The 25,047-nt window shown below is 38.7% G+C and overlaps 2 protein-coding genes across 4 annotated transcripts; one reads left to right on the top strand and one right to left on the bottom strand.

The window, feature by feature from the left end:
- Positions 1-6,495: 6,495 nt before the first annotated feature.
- On the bottom strand, positions 6,496-18,037 carry tesmin (testis expressed metallothionein like protein). 2 transcript variants are annotated; one of them, XM_018678556.2, is made up of 8 exons: positions 15,425-15,536; positions 14,239-14,267; positions 14,019-14,104; positions 12,038-12,109; positions 11,467-11,569; positions 9,993-10,130; positions 9,157-9,254; positions 6,496-7,237 (listed from the first exon to the last, which is right to left on the bottom strand). In XM_018678556.2, the coding sequence occupies exons 1-8, from the start codon at positions 15,447-15,449 to the stop codon at positions 7,054-7,056; spliced, it is 735 nt and encodes a 244-aa protein (XP_018534072.1). In that variant the 5' UTR covers positions 15,450-15,536; the 3' UTR covers positions 6,496-7,053. The 2 variants fall into 2 exon arrangements, with proteins under 2 accessions (XP_018534072.1, XP_018534073.1); XM_018678557.1 differs by lacking the exons at positions 6,496-7,237; positions 9,157-9,254; positions 9,993-10,130; positions 11,467-11,569; positions 12,038-12,109 and adding exons at positions 16,031-16,135; positions 16,242-16,332; positions 16,795-16,887; positions 17,074-17,321; positions 17,966-18,037 and having other exon boundaries at positions 15,425-15,549.
- Positions 18,038-18,600: 563 nt separating this feature from the next.
- Positions 18,601-24,944, top strand: zgc:110339 (uncharacterized protein LOC550490 homolog). 2 transcript variants are annotated; one of them, XM_018678571.2, is made up of 6 exons: positions 18,601-18,825; positions 20,122-20,173; positions 20,573-20,760; positions 22,893-23,048; positions 23,161-23,271; positions 23,973-24,944. In XM_018678571.2, exons 1-6 carry the CDS (start codon positions 18,685-18,687, stop codon positions 24,084-24,086), a joined length of 762 nt encoding a protein of 253 aa, XP_018534087.1. In that variant the 5' UTR covers positions 18,601-18,684; the 3' UTR covers positions 24,087-24,944. The 2 variants fall into 2 exon arrangements, with proteins under 2 accessions (XP_018534087.1, XP_050929618.1); XM_051073661.1 differs by having other exon boundaries at positions 18,610-18,750.
- Positions 24,945-25,047: the final 103 nt, after the last annotated feature.

Raw genomic sequence — 25,047 nt, 5'->3', positions numbered from 1 at the left:
TACACTGTAACAACATAAACAGAGTTTTCGTGATAAATGGCTGATGGTCTGGTTGGGTTGTAGCACCACTTGTGTCTCTGCCTGTCACATTTAATAGAACCGGGCCCCGTGCTCTCAGTGAATTGTTAGTTTAGTTCTCATGTGTAGACAGCCTGACACAGTGTGTCTCATCTCTCCTGGAGGTAGTGGATGAGGACTTTCTCTGAGCTCATGATGTGACTAGGTTTACCAAACTCCAGTGACTGCAGCTTCTGGATGCCTGCACACACACACACACACACACACACACACACACACACACACACACACACGTAAGGAGAAGGCCCATATCAAAAATAAAGCACACACCTGACATTATTGCATTGCATCAGTACACTGTTCAGATTAAAGAATACAAAGTACATCATGTCATGATACGCTGAAGAATTTTTTTAAAAAAACAGGAATTTAAAATATTAATTAAAATATACAAATTTCAAATTTCAGTTCATCAAAAGTAGCACTGTAAATGTAACTGTGATGAGATGACAGTAAATGTCTATGTACCCTTGTATGCTTGTATCCTTGGTGAAGACTTTGTAGATTGACACACTGCATCAATACAGACTTTGGAAGGTTATCAGATCTCAGTGTGCAGACAACCTCTCCTTAGTCATGCAAGTACAATGGAAAGGGTCCTCTAAATGTATTGATGTCTCTTGTGTCGTGGTGAATTCATTGTCCACTAACTTTTTACACAACTTACAATCATGTGATTCTAGAAACTAAAATACATGATGAATGGTGATGAAACCACCTGTAGAGCCACAAGGTTTAATGTAAAGTGTCACACTAATAAGATCATTGATAAAATGAAAACATGACGTGGTTTTAAGGAAACAAAGTCAGAAACTCTGTCATGTGCAAATGAAGTGGTACTGTACCTCTGAGTACTGCATACCAACCCTGCAGACCCTGCTTCAAAACACTGTTGTCATCCTCTGATACAAACCTCCTGCCATCTGAAGAAAGCAACAGAGAAACCAGGATAAAGCTGATATGTTGTTGTGCTGATAGTGGACACATATTTTCTTATATAGTTGACACTCTCTCTGTTATTGTGGTCCAGTTCCAATACTGAAGATCTGTTACCATCTGACAACTGGTTTTCACCTAAACCTGAGACCATTCATTGACACATTAGACAAACCCATTTTGTGTTGTTACTGTTACATTAGACCTACAATAAATATAACACCAACTGGTCAGATGAGGGTGCTCTAATTGCTGTTCAATCACTTCTTCATCAGTGTCATAAAATAAGGTTAAAAAAACTGCATCTTTCAGTCTGTCTGAGTCAATTTTCTGTCGCACTGGAGGTGACATCAGCTGCTCTGACACAGTGTAATGATTCTGTTCTGTAGATTTTGCTCTTCAGATGAAGCACCAGGATCAGGGCAGTACACAGAAATGAAAACTACATCACTGACTAAAGATGAACCAAACTACAACACATCATGACTACATAAACTTAAGCCTGTTCAAATAAATACTCACACCAGCTGGTGTCACTATTGGCTTTCATTAAATTATTGATAAGAAAGTCTGTTAAATAAGCAGATGCCAGCAGCCTGTAAGTGTTAGTGTTATGATACCCTGCAATGTTTACAATAAAAAAACGTTTCATGAAAATGTGTATGAACTGATGCACGAGACAAACTACAGCTGTAGGAAACACTTCATGTACACAGCAAAATTGCCAGTGTTAAATTAACACAGAACGTTAAATGTATCACTAGAAAAGTGTCTGTAAGTGTTAGTGTTTTTATACTCGCCCAGACTTATTTCAACACTGTAAGAGTTGAAAACACTGGCAGTTTTGCTGTGTATTGGCAATTTGGAGTCACCAGTTAACCTAATGTGCATGTGGACTGTGGGAGGAACCCACAGGGAAAACATGCAAACTCCACACAGGAAAGCCCCAGGTGAACCGGGGGCTCGAAGCAGGGTCTTCTTGCTGTGAAGCAACGGCGCTAACCACTTTCCAAGTCTGATCCAAATGTGGACATACCTGCAACGACCAAAATCCACACCATCCACACACTTTCAGGAATTTACTCTAGGGGTGTTAGTTTTGATAAATCAAGTGTTAAAATAACACTGACCACTGTCAATGTCAATTAACTGCTGTGTAGGCATCAGTCAGCTTCAATGAATCTTTAATGAAGAGTTGAAACGAACAGAAACATATTCTGTATAAGTGATACTGACATACAATCAGTGTGGAAAAAATGTAAACTTAAAAACTACTTATGTGGTCATGTGATTAAGTCACCTGATGACTACTACAGTGAGATGGAAGTGAACGCTCAAGTGAAAGCTGCTGAGTGGACCTTGAGCTTTATGGAAAAAAACAACATTTGGATCAGACTTGGAAATGGACTTACATTGACTTAGAGTTAGACTTGACTTTATTGATCCCTTTGGGATGACTCCCTCAGGGAAATTGTTTGACCGTGATGAATTTGACAAGATGGAGAGTCGGCTTTGTGGTTATACTCACGTTTGCCCTTCAAATACATCATGGACTGAGGACCCCAGTGAATGTTCAGCTGAGGGGAGAGAGATGACAGCTGTTGGCTTTGGCATGAGGCAAGAGGAAACCACTGGAAGATGTAAGTGAAAGGTGAGTTTTACCTTCTGTGCATGACAGGACACTACCAGCAGGGAGATGACTGCAGCACACGTCCAGACAACTGTGGCTTTTATCTTCTGGAACAAGAACAAGCAAACAGTACGTATCATATATATTCTGTGGTTCCTCGTCTCAGTCAAGGCTCTTCTCTGCTCTGACTCCATATTGGACAGCACAGCCACTGCACATCTCCCACTGCAGCTTTTAAACACACATTTTCTTCACTGTATCAGAAGCTCTATGTACCTACTTATGTCTCATTTCTTTAAAAAAGAAAGACAAATATGATATATTCAGTAGTGCTGTATGTAGATGTGGATGTGTATAATGTGCATGTGTGTACATAGACATACAAGACTTCTTTGTTTGCCTCGGATTTTAATTTAACTTTTAATACAGAAGTAATAATAATATATTACTGGAAGTGATGTTTTGATACTGCAGTTTATGTCAGGCCTTTACCAAACACACAAACATCCTGAGTCTGGTTCTGCTCAAGGTTTCTGCCTCTTAAAAGGAAGTTTTAGATTGCCACTGTCACCTAGTGCTGCTCATGGTGGGAACTGTTGGGTCTCTCTCTGTAATTATAAAAGTCAAAAAAATTCCAAAAAAAAAAAAAAAATCAAAAAAGAGTCCGTCTAGACCTGCTCTATAAGAAAAGTGCCTTGACATGACTTTTGTCGTGATTTGGCGCTATATATATAAAATTGAATTGAATTGAATAATTTACAATTTACAGTGGTGTGTTTTGATAATATAATATAATATAATATAATATAATATAATATAATATAATATAATATAATATGCAAACTCCACAAACACAACCTCTGGTCTGCTAAAACCTCAGCGTTTCAGCCTTGACGTTATTTTGAATCTGTTAACTGCCTTTTTAAAAATCTGCACATCTGTTTTATTTTAGAAATGTACAATAATGGTGTAGATCTCATTATGGTATTACTATTTATTTTTAATCTTTTTAATAGAATATTGGCTGCTTCATATTAAACCTATTTTAAATTTATTACAAATGTCTAAACTGTCTTGTCTTTCTTTTCTGTTTAAAGCACTTACCAAAAAAGTTACTCATTAATTACTTATTTCTCAATAATGTTATTATTCAACCAGATAATTTCAGCAGTCAATAATTAGACTGCTTTTTTATGTCATTTCTTACCAGTGTAAATACAATACTTTCTTTGTATTGTCTCTCCAGGGTGAAAACATTTTAAAGCTATGGTCGTGTATATAATGAATATATATAATATACAATAAATATGCCAAAACAGACAATAATTCTTCTTCAAGTAAAACTGAGTATATCAGGATAAGCATCACTATGAATGTTAATTACTATATAGTAACCCAAGTAAAATGAGTTATTTTAACTGTAATTATTGTATCATTGGTAAGTATTTAAATATGAATTTATAATTGAAGAAATAAACATATAGATTATCATAATTATCTTTTGTGAACTGGTCAATTTTACAAAAATGAAATGAAACAAATTTAAATAACCCATTTCAAATGCAAATAGTTACATGATTTTATGAAAATAGCTTTTACAAAACTCCAGTAAAAGTTAGACAAAGCAGACATAGCCAAGTTATAAAAGTCAAAAACACTTATTTGACTGAATATAAAAACTTGAAAACATGCAATTCTTTCTACTTACCATGTCTGCTGCAGTGGGAGCAGCCAGTCCAGACTCAGCATGTGTGTGTGTGTGTGTTTCAGAGCAATGTTCCAGGCTGCTTATATGCCCCATCAGGAGCAGCAGCAGCAGTAACGGGTTCGATCCTGCTCCCTGTGAGGCCTGGCAGGATTCCTGTTTACTAGAGGCTAAAAAACAGCACAAAAACACAGGCTGACGTCACGGCCGTGATCTGCAGTGAGGAACATCAATAGTATGGACCTGCTGTGTGATGCCTACAAGTGGCGGGCTTTGTGTTTGTGTGTGTGATTTTGTCCCAGTGAGTAACAGTCAAATGTATTTCATGTTGTTGCTGTTTTTATTTCCATTACAGGTTTCCCAGTATCAGGAGATGACCTTATTTCTGAAAGCTCTAACAGCTGAGCATCACTGATTACACAACCTTCCACAGTCCACAGCCTTCATCGTCCACTCTCATGTACTCTAATCACCTGGCTTTGGTTCATGCTGGACTATATGTACTGTAAATATGAAGAATATAACCTGTTATTGGGAAAATTCTTGGTATCTATTTACCTAAAACAAGTAAGGTCTTTAGACAGGGGCCCTAGGGTCCGAAGGGGGTTGGACATTTGGGCACTGGGGCATTGGGATGGTGTTGTCTTTGCCTGGTTGGAAATCCAGCCTTAAAGATATCTATTGGTGACAGTGCAGATTGCAACCAACTAAATACCCATTCCCTAACCCCCTTCTTTTTGTGTCAGAGACTCTACTGTGGCTGTCAGGTGACAAAATAGCGACAACTACCACATCTGTCTGTAAAGTCTAAAACTATAGATAATAGCTGACATGTAAGAAATTGTGGCATCAACATAAAAACACGAAAGGTAGAGCCACTGTTTGGTTCGGTTCGTCCCTTGTGGGGTACTGTAGAAACATGGCAGCACATGGCGAACTCCGATGGAGGAGGACCCGCTCCCTATGCATATATAAATGGCTCATTCTAAGCCCACAAAAACACAATTATTAGTTTTAGGTGATTATATACAAGTAAAAACATACTTATGTATATTATGTTCTATTTCTGCCAATAGTTCCCTGTAAATGTTACACACTGGCTTTTAAGGTCCAAAGTCCAGCAACACTTAAAAGTATAAAGAACAACAAAGAACAAACTTTTTTGTGAAATTGTGTCCTGCACTGTGGTCATCATACAACACATTAAGAACATTTAACATTGAAACAATATGTAAAATTCTGGATTTAAGCACATAAATATTTAACAACTAACCAAACATCATCATTCAGGCCTCCTGGAAATAAACTTATGTGAAGAAAAGAAAAATCCAAAATGCTGAGTTATGTTTGTTGACATTCACTGTGTGCGACATTCACCAAGTATATAGAGCACTTAAATGTGTTCATACTATGATACACTTACTGAGGACTGGCTGCTTCCTCACCAGGGAGGTGGCCCAGGTACTCATCCAAGGACTGGTTACCTCTCATCTCGACTGCTGAAATTCCCTCCTCGTCTGCAACTGGATCTCAGCAGCAAACCCAGGATGCTGCTGTCTGCCTGCTTTTCAACCTTACTAAATTTTGCCATACCACACCTCTCCTTTGTTCACCGCACTGGCTCCCTGCTGCTGCTTAATCCAGTTCAATCTTGGTGCTGGCCTACAGAGCAGTTACAGCAACTGCCTACCTCCCACCCCAATCCCTCACTCCTACATGTTGTGAATGCACTTACTGTAAAACCTGTTTTCAGAAACATATTAGTGGTGTCACAGGTAAGACCAGTTTTCTAGCTCATGCAGTATTACTCTGCAAAAACAATGCTTTACTGGTCTCTTTTAGATCCACTTTCAAACTAAGAAAATACTTTTTCAGGAAAAGAACTGTGAAGTGTAAAATGACTATACAGGTATGATGTGGTTTGTCGTTAGGACCAGTGTATGGTAGGTAAGAAAACACACTGCACAAAACACCAGATACAAAAAAAATGTTATTTTGGCCTAGAAATTAAATGTAAAATAAATGATTCTTTAGGCTAATCAAAAAAATAATACATTAATGATATATTTTCGCCCAAAATGGGACATGTGACAATTCTAACATTACAAATGAATACAGAAGAATAAATAAATAAGTTAAACATTTTTACATGAATTTACATGTACAGATTGGTCACTTAATCTTTTATTTCTTCATCTTTGATGAAATTTATAGTATAAACCACTGAAGTGTCCATCCACAATGCCTCTGAATGTTAAACAGTCAGCAGTTTTACATCTAAAATCATATGGACACCAAACTAAAAATGGTTATCTGGTGTTAACAATAATAAAAATAAAAAAAATACTGGAAATACAAACCACTCAAGAACACACCAATAGGAACCAACAGGAACCTAAGTTTTACACTAACTAGTAAACCTCTCTAAGAGCAGAACATAGAACTAAAAATAAAACTTAACCCCTGCACATAAGCTGATATAGATGTAGCTGTAAAATGAAAGAAATGGTGTGAGCTTTGGTTTTGTGTATCGCTTTTTTCCACGCGACAGGCTTCAAACTCAACAATCTAAACGACGATCTCTGTAAACTCTACCAAACCCAACTGTGAATTCAAATATCAAAAACAGAGCAGTGCTTAGATAATATCCAGTTGAGGTTTGAAGTACAACCCAAAGATATCTCTACAGTGTAATTCTGTAGTGTCAGTATGTGTTGTGCTTGAACATGGCCTTGACAATCTGAGTAAGACAGTGACCAAACTCATCCAGGACCATGTGCTCAGCCTGGGCAGGGCTCTGGTCCTCCCTCTCAGCCTCCTCAGCCTGGGCCAGCAGACAGCCACACACAGCCTCCACCACAGCAGGGGTTATCACTGACACAGGCCATCTGAACAAATACACAGACACATGTTAATATGATGGGGCTAACATCACACTGTACATCCAGTATATCAGTGAAGCAGGGGAAGTGGGACTCAGGTAACAGGTCAATGCTACTAAACCTCTTGCTTTTTTCTGAGAGGTTTGCTCATTCAAAGTCAGATTCACTAAACTATCTCAAACGGACAACACTGGTAATACTGTTAATAAAACTGCTAACTGCTTAATGTATTCATTTATTCATTCATTATCTTCTCCTTTAAGGATAAGCAGTGTAAACACTGCTTATGGTGGCTTCTATGATCACTGTAGTACTGCTCTGGGCTGTTGCAGATGTGAGCGTTTCAACACTGGACTCGATCTCACCAACTGTGTGAGTTGTGTCACTTCCAGAGATGGTTGATGATAACATTTTCTTGCATGTCAGCTCTTCCTCCATGGAGGGAGCGCAGTTTGCTACATCAGGGCTCCCCCATAGTGAGGGTGCCTTCTTACAAAGTGGTGCCCACCTGAGGAGCTGGGGGGCTCTGTGCGATGGTGAGGCAGTGAGGAGTGTCTGGCCATCAGCACAGCGGCAACTTCATCTCAACCACCTGGAGCTAGTGCTAGTGCTAGTGCTAGTGGACTTACCTAGTGCTGGCCTTATGGTAGGAATTGTTGGGTCTCTCTTTGTAAATATTGTAATATAAAGAGAACAGTTTAGACCTGCTCTATATGAAAAGTGCCTTGAGATTACTTCTGTTGTGCTGGCAGTTTCATTTGGGTGGTGTGGCTCAGTAGGTAGCGTGGGTCACCCACTAATCAGAATGCCAGTGGTTCAATCCAGCCTCCTCCAGTCCGTGTGTCTAAGTATTCTTGGGCAACATACTGAACCCTAAATAGAGTGGTGCAAGGATGACATATTTTTTGCCAATTGGCCAATCCCACTGGTTTTTGGATCATTGCCGAAAATAAGCCCTGTGATCAAGAAAAGTTTATGATGCTTAAATGTTTCGTTCAGCAAGATAATCTCTACAAATGAACACAACCTTGATGTTTTGGAAGCCAAAATACAATCGTTAGAGTTAAAATAATGTTGCTAATGCTAATGTTGGGTTATAAATGAACTACACCACGGTTGCTTGACATCAATGTCACCACCACTAAGCTTCTAACTTTACAAGCCTTTCTTCTTAGAAAGTTAGTAATAGAGTGTGAGTATAAGCACAACAAGGCTGTAAAGGTGGACTGGTGAGTAGATCGGTATGACATCAACAACCTCTGTAGTCTCACTTAGCCACTTGCAACCATCTTTTTTGAAACACATAAAAGCTTTAAAATCACAAACGGGGTATTTTCTGATATATTTTAAGTCCTAGAATAAAACTTGCAGGTGTCTTGAGGTTGTGTTAGCCCTGGGGCGGCTGTGGCTCAGGAGGTAGAGCAGTCGCCCACCAATCAGAAGGTCGGTGGTTTGATTCCTGGCTCCTCCAGTCTGCATGCTGAAATATCCTTGGGCAAGATACTGAACCCCAAATTGGGTCCGATGTGTGTGCATCGGTGTGCGAATGTGTGTGTCTGTCTCTAGAAAGCACATTGTATAGAACGTGTGCTGTATGAATGTGTGTGTGAATGTGATCTGTAGTGTAAACTTATTTCTGGGTTTTAGGACTCATTCCTGCACCACTCTATTGCCCCCACCATTGCTGTGTCAATGTGTGCATGTGTTAGAGTGCTCTATATACTTGGAGCGAGTGCTGTATGAATATGTGTATGAATGTGATCTGTAGTGCCAAGCGCTTTGAGTGGTTGACATGACATGACAGAAAAGTGCTGCCCATTTACCACATCATTTAGTGCACTGATTAGTTTTACATTAGTATTACAGCTGTAAAGTTGACTGTGTTAGTGAAGCCACACAGATGTAGCATAATGTGCATGACTCACTTGTCCTTGGCTGTCTTCTCTTTGGGGCCCATTTTGGAGCCATCATCATAGTTTCTACAGCCAACACATTTACAGCTGGAGGTACACATGATGTTGGCCTGCACACGGATACAACAGGTTAACTCACTGACAAAACTGTGGAGGAAAATAAACAAATGTAAGCATGTATAAAAATGGATTGGAATGAATAAAAATGTTTGTAGTGAATAAACACCTGGTAACTTTACCAGAGAATATAAAACAGAAATGAAAATAAGAATGATAAATAAGTAGTTTGAAAATCTGTCAATATCCTTCCATATTAATTTATATTTTAAATTATGTATCAAACTCTCCCAGGCAAAAAGTAACCAAACTAAGTACTGAAGCCTGAGAGACGTGTGAGACCTCGGCTAATGAGAACATCTCTCATTTTTTACATAGTAAGAGTAAGTTGTTTTTTATCACTTAATACAGATTTAGCTTCAAGTAGTTGTAACCATTAGAAGATGTATAACATGAGGCCATGTTCAAGTCAAAAGAACTGCATTAAGATATGCAGCAGCCACAGTTTTTCCAAAGTCTGGAAAAAAGGATGACTGTGGTTCAACTTTAGCTGCAGTGTGGTGCATTACACTGTGTTGACCAATTAAATACAAGCAAACATTCACAAAATACTAACTCAAATGGCAGACAAAGCCTTGTTTTACTGGTGGGTTGATGACAACCTGAATGCTCAGACTCAGACCTTTTCGCTGCCACTTGGTTTGTAGATGCTCGCTCTAATATTTTACTAAATCAGTGTGTGTGTGTGTGTGTGTGTGTGCGCGTGTGTGTGTGTGTGTGTTTGTGAGAACCTCATAGCACTCGCAGTAGTTCTTAAGGCAGCTGGAGCGTTTACAGTTGCAGCCTTTGTTGTGCCAACCTTTAACCTCTCCTGACTTCCCACCAGCAATCTTAGGCCTGAAGGCATCTGGGTTGCGACCTAAACATGACTACATAATGGCAATAACAGTATTGATTCAGGAAAGATGAACTGAGCATGACAACATGTAACTGTTAACATTCCTAAACCAGCAATATACATGTTAAGTACAAACTTAGAACTATTTTAATGTTCCAGTAATAAAAAAAGAACAGCATGGCATTTAGATGTCAAAACACATGACAACAACCAAGTCGTCATTGGGAATTGTCTGCTGTATAGTATGTACTGTATAACTACTGTAACATGAACAAGATGGAGGCAGAGACTATGACTAATGACTCTTACAAAGTCATTTTTCAACTTTCTAGTTGTAATCTCTGCTGTCTTAAAACTTGTCGAGGGTTCAAATCTCTCCATCCTTACGGACATGTCTGAGCTGACTGCCACCCCTCGACTTTCTGACGTTTAGCCAGTCCATGACTGTCTAAGGCTTATGGGAAATGGTGCTTGTTAAAGGAAGCTAAAAAGCATTAAAAATAAATATGAAATAAACAACAGTATTATTTTTATAAAAACTACCATCCTAATGAAATATACATGACTTCTAGAACAGAACCACTTTGGCTCTCTATATACTGTATCCAATCTGGCCTGAGAATACCATGGGTGCTCAGAGGATGAGGACAATGCTGGGGAGAAGAAAATTTGGGCTACAATGCTCATCTGACTGAAAAATTAACATGTTTTGGTTTTTTGTCTGAGACATTGTGCACAGGAAAAAAGAAGTACTTTTCTCTTTAGTTTAAACATTTATTTTTGGGTTAAGACCTTTCTGTTAAAGTTAGATGAATATGATCAGGATAATGGTTGTGTTTCTTGTGGTGGATGTGGTGGTAATGTTTAAGCCTCTGTGAAGTTAATGTGAGTCAATACACTGTTGTCAACAGTAACACAAACAAAAGTGTGTGTCTGAGACACAGCATGAGTGTGAGAGAGAACATGTCCCCCCATGAATGTTTTCCAGTAACAGTGCTGCTGAATCAGGTCCGCTAATAGTGTGACACCCGTCACCCTGGCTGAAACCCTAATTAGAATGATCAGTGCTGTCACCCTCTCTCACCGTGCCTTACTGTCTGCTGCAGCTCAAACATTAGAAGCCAACAACAGTCAATAGCATGACAGATGTTACTGACTGATAAGCAGTCGGCTCACACAGCAGTCAACCAGTATCAGTCACTATCAGCACACAAAGATTCTCAACAATCTTTAGCTCAGGCCCGTTAGCATGATTGCTTCATTTATTCTATTTACATTTTTGCGCCATAGACTTACTGTAAAGAACTTCTACAAAACAAATACATTTGTAAAGTCATGACATTTTTTTTACCAAAAGCAATGCAAACCTTAATAGCCTTGTGACGCTTCAGTGCATGCTCTGCATTATTGTGGCAGTTAGAGCAGTCACAGTTGCTGCACATCATTCCATTGGCAAAACACTCACAGTAGCTGAAAGAGACAATCACACACAAAAACATATTAAACTCCATTAAATAACATAAATAACTTCGATCCTTTAATTTTGTTTCTCTCTTTCACTACGTATGCCTTTCTTATTCATTGCTTGGATTGTTTACTGTTTATTGTTGAGTCTCTCATCTTCTTCAGAGCCACAAATTATGCACCTGCTTTCCTCAGATATTAAATTTCTTCTTCTTCTGTTCCATTGTAGAGATACAAACCATTGATGCAGTCAGTGAAAAAGGACATGGGCAATTTGACAGTGGGTAAACTTAAGTCTTTAGTAAATATCCCTCACAGGAGAAGTCAGTTGTATTAACAAATTTCACAGTCATCTTTTACAGTGTTGGATACAAATGAAGTGCAAACAACACAAAGATTAACCATGATGTCTCACAGACATGCTGAGACAACATCATGCCATACAGAGAGCTGATAATAAGATGGTCGACTCACAGTTTGAGGCACTGGGATCTGGTGCAGTGGCAGGGTTTCCTGGACTTTGACTCACACAAAGTTCCAACAGCTCTACATGTGTGAAAGGAGAGGATATATTTAGTTGTGTTTCAAGTCCACATTAAATAAAGCCCAGTGTATAACATTAGTAATCTGCTGCTGATATGTTGATACTAGAGAACATAAAAACACACTGAAAAACAACAGTGAGATCACCTGGTGAGTTGTTTTAGAATATGTAAGACAATGTACACAAAGGTTATTAGTGAATGAGGCCCCATATTAAACATATATTATGCTACTGATTTTAATCCTTTTAAGTAAACAATTTGACTTCATTCCCATCATCACAAGAAACTGCCTCTTTTTCATGTTCTACAAAATTAAGCTGATTTTTAAAAGGTAAAGGTATTTCAAAATACTAAAGGTATTTTCAAAATAAAATAATTCAGCCTTTATCCACAGTCTCTCAGACCTAAACTGTGTATTTAATCATATTTTGACAAAAATATGATTTGGAATAGACTGGTCATATGGATGTAAACGTAAATTATCCTGCATGAGTGCTCTGAGAAGTTTTAAGGGAGTTTTCAAACTTTTTTCCATCCTGAGATTAGATAAGATTTATTTTGCTACAGGGTATACTGCAATCCTGTCTCTCAGAGTAAACTTTGCAAATATATACATACTGAGTTTAATAATAAAGAAATACAATAGAAAAAATGTTGCACAATACAAATAAATATTATTATTGTTGCACTCACATAAAGAATTGGGGAAAAAACACAGTCTGTAAGGTGTAAGAGTTTTAGTGAGGTGTTAAGTCTCCACGATGTGAATGAGGTGAGCAATGGAGAGAAACTGCTGTAAAAGTGTGGTTTGTGAGTACTGAGGCTCTCTGGCTTGTGGTTGTATCAGGTTGTATACTGAGTTCTTCCACCTGAACAGAGAGTGAGTTGGGTGATGTCGGTCACTAAGAAGTTATGTTCCCCTGCAGCGTTGTGTGTAAAGTATATCTGTAGAGAGGAGGTCAGAGCAAATGATTCTCTCTGCAGTCTTGATGACTCGTTGGAGAGATTTTCTCTCAGCCAGAGTGGTGTTGCCAAAGCACACAGTGATGCTTCTGGTGAGAATACTGTCGCTGTCCTCTGTAAAGACTGGGTGAGGGGCTGATGGCTCAGTCCGGCCTTGATGGCAGTAAAGTTATTGCAGTACTTTCTTCACTGTTGCCACAGTGTTTTTGGCCCAGCTCAGGTTTTCTGTCATGTGAAGGCCTAGAAACCAGTGACTGTCAGCTGGCTCCACCTCAGTGATGGTAAGAGGCTGCAGATGGGGGGGGTTCCTACTCCTGAAGTCCATAATTACCTCTTTGGTTTTGTGTATTTTAAGAACAAGGTTGATGTCTTTTCCACAAACAATGTTTTGTACTACCTTTGATGAGGTCAAGGATGGTTCTTTTATCTGCATATTTAATTATGAGATTGCTGTCCTGGGTAAACACACAGTCATAAGTGTACAGAGTGTTGAGTGTGGAGCTGAGGCAGCAGTCCTGGGGGGTTTCCTGCACTTATTCTAAGCTTAACTGAGATCTTGTTTCCCATCCTCACTGTGGTCTGTCTGTAAGGAAGTCCAAATCCAGTTACAGGTGGGTGTTGTCACAGTCTGCCAGCCTCACAGTCCAGCTTCATTGGTCATATTAGGACTTTGGGACTACTGCCTGTGTGAGAGAGGCATGAAATATATCTGTGTACAAACCTACCCGCTGTTCAGCACAGACTTTCAGGACTCTAGCTTACACTCCATCAGGACCTTGCTGCATTAAAACTTGTCATTCATGTAGTGTCATGGCTGACCACAGGTTCAGTAATGAAACCCTGTTCATATAAAGCTTAACACAGTTTGCATATAGAATTTTGTATGAATGTATGAATGTATGGTGGAGGCAGTAATCATATTTTGGAATCTGTTCCACAGCTCTTACTGTGCTGGAGGAGCTTGAGGCTGCATGTTGGCTGTCTGACCTCTGACCTCATACAGGGGACAAGCTGTCTCGTGGTACTGGGGAAGCTGTATATGAATGAATGATTGAAGACAGGAATACCAATCTATCAATCCATCATGGACTGATGGAATTGAGGGAATTGATGGACTGAGGGAAAGTTGATTTCTGGGTAGAAATGAAACAAACTTCACTTTCCTACCTGGCTAGGATTCCCCAACACAGTCATGTCTGGCAAACACAAAGGAAAAGAAGATTACTACAGAATCCTAACTTTAATCAACAAATGTAAACTGTGCTGGAATTTAGGCAAGCCATTTATGTGCTTCAGCTGTACAACATATTAATATACTGTAAATAAACTTCAGCTACCTATGTATGATAAATATTGCACATTTCTCTAGACTCAGGTTCTGTTTAATTTGTTCTGTTCAGGTCCACTTACTGTTCAGAATTTATGGACTGAAGCATCTCAGCTGTGCAATATACATTCAAGGGTCCTTTACAGGTTAAAGAAAAATTTGTCTAGAACAGTATTATTGTGTTCCTACTTATGGAAACACAATTGACCAGGGTGACCCATCTCAGTTCCTTTTTGCAGTTGTGTCTATTATCAAGTTGTACCATGAAGTTCTTGTAGCCTTGTTTGTGTTAGAGTAAGAGAACAAACACTGGTACATTTATACAGTCCTTTAATATTCTGTATGTACTGATACTGAGTTTGATACAATTCTTAATGAACTTCATCAAATGTTGATTAAATAGGCTGTGTACCTGAAGCACTGAAATAACACAGGTGTACACCACTTCTCACACACCTTGATTTTTATGAACTTCTTGATCCAAATGGTTAAAAAAGTAGAAAGTTTATGACTTTAAATGATTGGTATGATATGAATGGAAGTTCAGTTGGGATAGCTGAAAGTTTGAAATATGACTGGATTATCCCCCATTACCAATCCTTAGGATCAGCTCGGGACATCTCTGTTTGAGTCTTCAGTGGAGTATGCCTATCAGCAATTTATGTAAATTTGTGAAAAAAATGATAAAGTGGATACACGCTGTAGAGGAGATCAGTGACATGTTTTCTACCTAGGTGTGAAAAGGTAGTAATGAGTAATTAGAATGTGTGGAGGCTAGCATATATCAAAAAAGTAAAACTTTATTAGCACCAACTCTATTAGCTTTACTCCCTTATGCTGTTGATTAAATTTAACAAAACTATCATCATGCAGGAATTTCTCCTCTGTGATGTTTCTGTTAAGGTGCTCTGATGGAATCTCAGGACACAAAGAGAGACAAAGCGAAGGTCTTTCTTCTTTTCTTACGTGCTTGTTGATGTGTCTGACTTAATTTCATACCTGCCATAAAACTAAACTGAAACTAACCTTTCCCTTGAGCTGCGCCTGTCATCTCTGTGTGTTGGTGCAGATTCCAAGGTAAGGAACACAGGTGCTGGCTCACAGTGGTTAACCACCACAACCTGTCCACCTCCACTCACATTACACACCACCTACACAGACAAGAGGAAGACACTACTTACTGGTTGATAATCAAAAGTTAATCAAAAATGAATTAGCAACTATTTTCAGAATCAATTAATCACTGATTTTAATTTTCATAAAATGGAGATATCAAATAAAATATCAAATAAAATCAATAATAAAATAAAGAAAAACACTACCCATCAGAACATGAGGTTGTTACAACTGTAACATTAAAATGATACTTTGATGTACTTTAATGATATATTAATGTATCTATAATAATAATAACAATTCAGGTCTTTGATTACTAAGGAAGTATTCTATCAGATAGTGTTGAAGAAACACAGAATCTTAACATGAAATGTAAAAATATTCAGTGTTTTTACCTGTTGTTGTTACTATTCATGATAATGGCAAGGAAAAACTTCCTTTTAAGAGGCAGAAACTCAGGGTAGGCAGCCATGTGTCTCAACTGGTTGTGTTGATAGAAGAACTGACAGAACTTACAGGCTGTGTGATGTGGGTTGTGACCTCAGTCAGTCCCTCCTGAACCTGCTGATGGTCCATGGCCTGAGGTACACAGATATTGGCTACAGGAGTGTGTAAGTCCCCCTAAAAATATGCAAGGCACACCCACACATGTAAAACTGATTAAGCAATTTAGTAAGTATGTTTAGTCCACAAAAACAGTTACATGACTCAAAATATTTGAACTCACCGGCATCATGCTGCAGAGAACGGGTTCATTAATAAACCAAGGAGCAGAAAATGAGCTGTGATGGCTGCTGTCTGGCGGAACAGGCATAGGGCTGAGAAAACCAAGGTTGTCTGAAGTCATTTTACCATTCCAAACACATTATTTCCCTCCCACATAGGTCTGTACATACTCAAGCATGAGTCAAACCACCATGAAATTAAATCTTACCTAGTTTCTGCCCAACAATGTATAACTTCAATACTGAAATACACTTTACAGAAGATCATTTAGTCTGTTCACTTGATATTGACTGAGTCTCAGTGCATAATCCAAATTAACTTGATGTGTGGAACTTCAATGTGATAACAGCAATTTTTCAACTTATTCTAATGACATATGTTTTTGTTTCAAGACAATTAATACCTGTCATAATCCTTTCAGCCTCAATGTCCCCATGTCATTTTTAATACTGACACCAGATGGCATAAAAGTGAAAACAGTTGTGGTTCAAAAGTTGCTAACTGGCACAGATTTTACTTCACAGCCCATACATGTAAAGTGAATGGGGACTTACCCAGTGAAGAGATGATACTGACTCGCCTGGTGGTCCAGGAGGTAATCTGGATAAGTCATCTGACACTGAGTGGACTGACATGGACAATGGAACCTGGAATCAATTCATCAAAATTAGTCATGTAACATATACATCACCTTTTTAAATCTTACCAAAAAAATGCTGGCATCAGGAATAAAATCATAAAGTCCAAATGTATGGGTAACAAGAAAAGAGAACACACATTCAAAGTATACACGTGATGAAAGTAAGAAAATAGTGAATAAATGAACATAATACCTTAAACTGAGAGGGTCCACTACTCTTGGCTGGATAGTATGCTGGTGGGGATGGGGAAGTATTCCAGACAGACTGGCATCTGAGGAGGGCACTGTCCAGAAAGAAGTCCCTGCAGGACCATTGTGGACAGTGGTGTCCTTCTCAGAGCTGCAGTCTCTTGAAGAAGGGTCATCAGTGCCAACATATTCCTGTTTGCTTAGAGTTGTGTTGAGCTCTGTTGTAGGGCTGTTCATCCTACCAACATGCACCTGTTTTAATCATAATAAGTGAAATATAAAGATGTTGTGATGTTGTGTTGTGATTTTGACAGAAAATCCCTGTGGCTGTCTCTGAAGGTAATACAATTAAACTTCCCACTGGGGTTACTACGCCACCATTGATTGTACATGGTTTGCGTTGACTTTAATAATAATACTTTGCCTGATGACATTACTTCACTCTACCTTATCTGATCGTTAATGAAACATATTCTAAATTCAACCCTAACTTTAGATTCTCCATTCCACTTTGTGACACGCAGGTCCAGGTTGCTGCCATTTGTTCACTACATAAAGTTGTAAAAACAGTTCTGTGGCATTTTTTATTCAAATATAATGAAAATAATATAATTATGACGTTTTTCCATCAAGTGGCCCTCAGTTACGTTGACGTTAGCCTAACCTGTTAGCATTTAGCTAACAGTTCAACCTGGTTTAACGTCAGATTAGCAAAGTCTACGTTTTGTTAATAACGTTAGCTAATTAGCGTATTAGCCTAATGTACCAGTTGGCTTACTGGCGAATTACAGAATCAGTTCAAATTTCTTCATTTTAATTAAGGCGGTCATAATGAAAAGAAATCGTTTTGAATTGCCGGTTTGTTCACTCTGGAGTGAGTTATTTAAGTGAATAACCTGAGGCGCTCTGATGAAATAGAGGCGTAGTCTTCGGTTGGAAATCAACGGCGGTTCAGTTTTTTTTTTTTTTTTTTTTTTTTTTTTTCAGTTACGTTGCGCTCGTTTTGTCAAAAACCGTAGTTTGACAATTTATATGCATGTGACCTTACGGGCTGCTCTCAGAGGTGAATAAATTGAGCGCACCTTTGATATCGCCTACAAAGAAAGTGGTACCTTCATAACTCATACAACTGTCGAAATTACGACAACCTATTTTTCCGATGAAACCCGAGATTGACATGGGTTTTATTACGGCCAAGGGGAACGTGTTTAACTGAAAAGGGGGTCGCTATGGTACTTTTTGACTTTGTGTCACTGTACCCTTTTTGCTATGTTGACATGAGATTGTTGTTTTTCATTTTGTCGCATTTTTTTCTGTAAATAAGTAACTCTTCCTCTGCTCGAAACTGTGTTTTAATGAGAGCACCTCCTTTCATCTGTGTGTCAAAATAGTATTTACTATACATTTTCTCCGCTTAAATAAGCGACAAAAAAAATCTATTTTCAGTAGTCTATTTTGTTATTATTTCTAAGAGCAACCGCTGCTTCTAAATTAGTGTTCGGGTTTACGAGCAGCTATGAAGGCATCACCAACCCAACTGCGTAACATTCGTTGACCTCCGTACACAACAGTATAGTTGGGTAACAGAAGCTCCGTGTAAGGTGACAGCGTGAATATGAGTGTGAGTTTGTGTAAATCCGTGCTGATAACCGGCTCCAGCAGAGGAATAGGACTACAGCTGGTGAGAGAGCTCGCGAAAAGCAGCAATAGACCCCCTACCATCATAGCGACAGCCCGCAATCCAACTAGCTCCACGGTAAATAACGTTTGGTGAAGTGTGGTAATCGATTTAAAAACTCTATTCAATGCAGATGGTATCCGCTTTTGCTCTCGTGTGTGGTTTGTCACTGTTGGGTTTTGGTGAGCCGATCAAGTTTAACTAGCTTATTGCACATATAAACTATACTGAAGAGAAAATGAACCACATGGTCTTTCTCAAGGGACGTTCAATACAGGTTTCAGATAGAGCCTCATTTATGTATGCCAATCCACAAACATTATCAACGAGTTACAAGGGCACATCCGTTGATTTTATGTAATACACATTCAGCTGAGAGTCCTCACGATCACTGTAGAGCAAAAAAGTTAAGTGAATACATCAACATCTCTGTACATGTGGATAACTTGGCACAAGGAATCAGATGGAGTCGGCCAGAATGGTGCGTGCAGTCAGTACAGCTACACTCACTAACGCTCTTCATTCAGACGTCCCCTCACCGGTGAATCTAGTCCTACAGACATCATCAGTTTGTGATGTGAAAGCAGTAAGTTATCTGAGGTGGTAAGTCATAGTGGTAGCAGAGAACTGAAGACGTGTAGCAGAGCATCTCGGTAACAGCAGATGACGAAATATGGATTTTCCTTTAGCTGCCCATGTCCCAGAAAAGAATCCTTACACTGCAATCTGTAGGCACTGAAAAGGTTTCTCTCCCAAGAAGCGGTGTCAATTGAGATATTCTGCTACTTAGATGGGAATCATACTGGATCTACTGGTTAAAAACCATAACACCTGAACTCTCACCGTATTACATGGTAACATCTGATACTGTATGTACTTTGATAGGCTACACAGTGCATCACTATACCTATAGCCAACAGTGATGTACCACTCAGAATTCACACGTCACTAGAACAAAGGTGACATATCATCAGTTGCTTTTCACTGCTTCCTATTCTATTAAAGATACATGTCTTATAAATGAAAGTTATATTTAGGTTACTGTTTTTGAATTGTTAAGATCCAGTATATACTGTACAGCTATTACGTAAATGAGACTGGACTGTAAATTGAACCATATTTAATAGCAGCATACTTGTATATACTTTATAGGCTCACACACAGCTTTTGGGCCATCACAAACCCAAATGTTTTTTTTTTTTTGGTTTTGTTTTTTTAAAAATATATAATAGTGATTACGTATCTTGATCACAATGCTCTACTAGGTAAACATTACAGTGAAAATCTTTTGTGCATCCAGAGGGATTGTTACTAGACATTTATGCAAAGTTGTCATGAATATTTTCTATTCACTCAATATCCATCTTCACGTAGGACCTGCAGGAGCTCTCCAAAACCTACCCAGGTGTTCATATTGTGACATTAGGTGAGTGGATATTCTGTCTTATCATTAAGCTAAAAGGTATTACATTACATAGAGCATGCACAAAATCTGTTGTATTGTTGAATGTATTTGAGTTTTCTAACTTAAAAATATAAGTGTAACCTTCCAGGTTTGGATATTGTATTTCCATTCTTAATAATTCACCTATAATCACTGATTGATTCCTAGTGAGTTACTCTGCTTACCCTCATCTCGGTCTGTTGGCTCATTGTTGCCTGAATGGATCTGCTGAGCACATGATAACCAATATTATCTGAAGCTCTAATTTATTTCCCAGACTCTCTGGGCTAAAAGAACACATCTCTGATGGTATTTATATATACCTGCTTTAACACAGTAAAGACCATCCTTTTAATACAAAGGCTTCTGTCATTTTTCCAGATGTGGAGAGTCAGCAGAGTATCAGCTCAGCCCTGGAGGAGGTCCAGTCCATTGTAGGAAATAATGGACTGAATTGTCTGATCAATAACGCCGCTATCGGATTCTCCATGGACATAAATGCCATAACTCCAGAGGCCATGATGAAGACCTTCCAGGTCAATAGTGTTACGCCCCTCTTTGTCACAAAGGTAGGCTGACATTCTGTACAGGTGTTACTGAGGGTCAGGCCGTGCTGGACAGATACTGACCAGAATGATTCAATCAGGAAATGAAAAAATGCCTGAATAAGAACTTTATCAGAACATTATTTTCTGTTGTGAGGATGATGTGTGTGGTGTGAGGAAAGTACCAAATCAACTTGTCACACAACGGAAATGTCTTCCTTTGTCATTGATGCTTACCTATTTTTACAGCCGACTGAAGTAATTAAACAGGTTGCATTCATTTACTCTTATCTTGCGAGAGAGATTCTGTTTTTACACAAAGCGAGAGCTGCTCCTAATAAACTCATCCTCTGAAAACTATCACTTTGTTTTACTGTGAACTTGTAATACCTTATTAGCCTGCCATGTAGATTATTATCTCATTGTCCCAGGCAGGGAAAGGTATGCAGTCTCCTCATTTAAAGGACAGCTTCACATTTTTAAGTCTGGAGTTATGGGTTGCTGTAATAATTTCTCCTCTCCGCACTGACTAACTGAATACTCAGTTTCTCTGTGTAAAACTGCATTCAGAGTTCAGCTAAGGCTGGTGTGAAGCTTCAGCATTCTGAGTTAATGGGTATCTTCCTTCTGGCAGACACGTGTAGGTTAACTGTCAGTGTTGTGTCGCAGCATCAAGCCTGCTGTGCGTGTGATTGCTTCAGTGAGGAAACAGTGTTTGTGGAAACACAAGGAGGAAAATTCAAACCAAAAAGATTAACACAAATCACTTGACAGACAACTCAAGTGACACAACACTGCCATCTGGTGTGGACTCTCTTGCTCATGACCGCCTCCTGTTTCTTATCATCCGTAACTGATGACAGACATGAGCTCACAATTTAATGCACTGTGTTCAAAGATATGTGAATTTATTTCAGTTTTGGTTGTCTTTAATGATTTTTTTGACCTTTTGTTTGTATTAGTTCATCCACACAATGAAGAGTTTCAGTTTCATGAGGAGAAATTACTCTCAATAATGGTGATAGATGCATTGCCGCTGTTAAAACTGTCTCTCCGTACAGTTTGTCAGATCCTGAGGGGAAGATGATGTGGAATCTCAGGGTGTAACCAACATTCATTTTGTAACCAGACACTCTGAAAGAAGTCAAAGCATCTGCACACTCATCTCCACTGGAAACACCCTGTTTATTGTCTGTGCTTTGTGTCTTACAGACTTTCACCAGTGCAGGAGATTTACCACACACACACACACACACACACACACAGACAAGCACATCATACACTTATGAGAGAGTGTAACACACCGAACACCACAGAGTTTTTGATGAAAATATGCGATTACAAATCAAAAAAACAAAAAACAGAACATATGAGACAGAATGGCCTGAAAGTAACATCGCATTATACACTGCACCATTATAACCAACAGGATTTCCCAGACTGGGCCTTAATTACAGGGCAGGTGTGTTGGACCTGAAGAACAGAGATGGACAGGGAAGGAAGAAGAGAAGATGGAATCAACTTTTTTTTGTGTGTGTGTGTGTTCACCATCTGTTGTCCTGGTTCCACTCTGCTGCCAAACCATTACTATGTGATATGAATCAATTTCAAAACAAATCTTGTTTCCTCTTCATTCTGCCCTATCATCTACACACAGTGAGCTTTTTACACAGGAGGGATATTTAAAAATGATACCCAGAGTGGACAAATCGGTCTGTGCTGGGGAAACAGAGCTTTTCAAAAACACTAACATTAATGTTTTTTCACATAATGGAACACTAAAGCCTCAGGGCAATATGATGAAGTCATCTGTGCCAGTGACTCTCTCTGTCACTGGTTTTGTATATGACATGGTAGACCACTTTGCACTATTGGTGTTATCAAAGAGGTTGGTAATAGGTAGTGACATTAGGGGGTGGCAGTTGTGCTAGTGGATATCTCTCAGGCTTCTTTGGCAGTAGCCTGATTGGAATGAAATGATTTTCAATCAGAAGTCAGGTTGGAAACAGTTAGTCTTGTTGATATAGTTTAAATTTTTCGAATAATGTATTATGGCTAATGTTTTTTGGTGATCTATTTCCTGTTCTTGGCAGCTCAGTACTGTATTGTCTGGGATCATCCTAGTTAATCATTTCTGCTGTTGCTCTTGTGTTCAGGCTTTCTTGCCTCTGCTGCAGACCGCCGCAGCACAGTCAACAGGGATGGGGATCCACAGAGCAGCCGTTATCAACATCTCCTCTATCCTTGGCTCCATTACGTGCAACTGGGGTGAAGCTGCCAACTTAAAGAGCTACGCCTACCGCACCTCCAAAGTCAGAACACACTATTTTGGTTGATAAAATAATCTTTCTTTGTCTTTGCAAACAGCAGGAAAAGTAATGTTTTTTTTTCACTTACCAAAACTTGGCTTTTTAATTATCTTAGGCTGCACTGAACATGGTGACCAGGTGTCTAGCTGCTGACTTGGGGTCAGATGGAATCCTCTGCATGTCTCTGCACCCTGGCTGGGTCAAAACAGACATGGGAGGGCCTCAAGTAAGTATTCTCTCATTTCCTGTCCTGGAACTGCATTAATAGAATTTTTTTAGTTATATATTTTTTTAATAGGGATTTCTGTTTTTTAGCCTCCCCTCACCCTCATAGAAAGACCTGTCTGTATAATGCAGTACAGTTTGACAGCACCACAAACTGCAGGCTCCAAAATAACCATAAAGTTGAAGAGACTGTTAGTTTATGAGTTGGTCTCTGTGCAGTTTGGTGTCCTGTTTGTCTCCAGCTTCATAGTCATACATCTAAAGTCAAAATTCTGACTCACCTACTACTTGTTTTTACTTTGTTGTTGCTAACATTTATCTTTTCCTGTCAAACATGGCCTTCCATACGCAGCTGTGATTCTTTAATTAGTCCTTAGTGGAGAACATTTATTTTCTGTAATAGAAATGATCACCTTTGCTGCATGCCACAACCATTTTTCTGATATCAGGACATGTTGTCATGTGTTATCTCTCATTTTACCAGCATCATCAGTTTGTATTTTCAGTAGTAACTGCTGCTCTATGCAAACTTAACTTGTGTCAACTGTGCTCTGGCTAAGCAGCTCCAGTGATGACAAAAAATGATGTCAGGGTTTCTGGATACCACTAAAATAAAATCCCACCCTGACAGCCAACAGTTGGCTAATAATGGTCAGTTATCAGTTATTTAAGTCTTACTATGAGCACGTGTTTCTATTTCAGGCTCCTTTGACAGTAGAGGAGAGTGTTTCTGGAATGCTGTCTGTGCTCTCCCATCTAACAGATAAGGACCATGGAGGATTCAAGGACTACCGTGGAGACAACTTACCCTGGTAAACTGAAACACTGGGTGTAACATAATCAAACCTGCTCTGTTGAGGATATTATCAAAGTAGTGAGCCCCTGGTTAGTGTCAATAACTTAAGAACATACAGCATACATATACTGGCTACCTGCAAATCTTTGTATTGCCCTGTTCTTCTGCGGTTTTAACAAATTGGTTTATTCAAGAATTTCTCATCATTTAAATGTTTTAAAGACGTCAAACTCAGTTATCTATCTGACAGAGAACAGCACATGTCAAAAGGTCCAAGCTTCTTCAAATTATGCTGCAAGGATCTATTCCTGGCCTGGTGATTTTTTTTAATTTATGTCAATTGACCGCCTATTTTTTGTGAGGATATCTTTCCATTTTTGTTTGCTGATGATATGAGTTTTATAGCGTCACACAAAGATTTTAGTACACTAATGCAAAATTAATGAATGTGGAATTTTTAAGTGGTTTCAGTAATAATAAACTTACCACAATATTAAAGGACAAAAACAACCTTCATAATACCAAGTCATAATTTTGAGATAACAAGTCACAGTTTAGTTTAGAATCATGATAATAAGTCAAAGAGTAATGATAAGTATCTGTTTTTGACAGTTCAGTAATTTTCTTTATTTCCTGGCAGCAATGGGCTTAGGCATAGTGTAGAGACTCTCTATACCAGTAATGGAGAAGCAAAGATGATCTGGAACAAATCTGTATTGATGATTCTTTGTCATAGTAAATCCAAAAGAGCAAGTTTAACAGCCCTTCTGTTGACTGGGAATTCAGACATTTTATAGAATAGTGCAGAAGGTGATTTTGATTATTGTGATTTTTACGAGGAAGAAATAAATTCAGACTGTCCAGTCAGTCCAGTGCCATTTGTTTGTTTATTTCATTCCACTCTTAAATCAGATGATTGAATATTTAGATGATAATACAGTGTTGGTTTCTGATCAGAGGTCTGAATTACTTAGATCCACC

Source organism: Lates calcarifer, linkage group LG10 (assembly GCF_001640805.2).
Source record: "Lates calcarifer isolate ASB-BC8 linkage group LG10, TLL_Latcal_v3, whole genome shotgun sequence".
Classification (NCBI taxonomy): domain Eukaryota; kingdom Metazoa; phylum Chordata; class Actinopteri; family Centropomidae; genus Lates; species Lates calcarifer.
This window is presented reverse-complemented; position numbering and strand designations above follow the sequence as displayed.

Bases quoted from the DNA above. Each gene is read 5' to 3' on its own strand.
- zgc:110339 (XM_018678571.2), top strand. From the start codon at position 18,685: ATGAGTGTGAGTTTGTGTAAATCCGTGCTGATAACCGGCTCCAGCAGA. The intron at 20,761-22,892 runs GTAGGCTGACAT...TCTTGTGTTCAG, and splicing joins CGCCCCTCTTTGTCACAAAG to GCTTTCTTGCCTCTGCTGCA. The intron at 23,049-23,160 runs GTCAGAACACAC...TAATTATCTTAG, and splicing joins ACGCCTACCGCACCTCCAAA to GCTGCACTGAACATGGTGAC.
- tesmin (XM_018678556.2), bottom strand. From the start codon at position 15,449: ATGACAGGCGCAGCTCAAGGGAAAG. The intron at 14,268-15,424 runs GTTAGTTTCAGT...TGTGTTTGCCAG, and splicing joins AGGCGCAGCTCAAGGGAAAG to ACATGACTGTGTTGGGGAAT. The intron at 12,110-14,018 runs GTAAGAGCTGTG...TCACACATGTAG, and splicing joins CCTCAAGCTCCTCCAGCACA to AGCTGTTGGAACTTTGTGTG.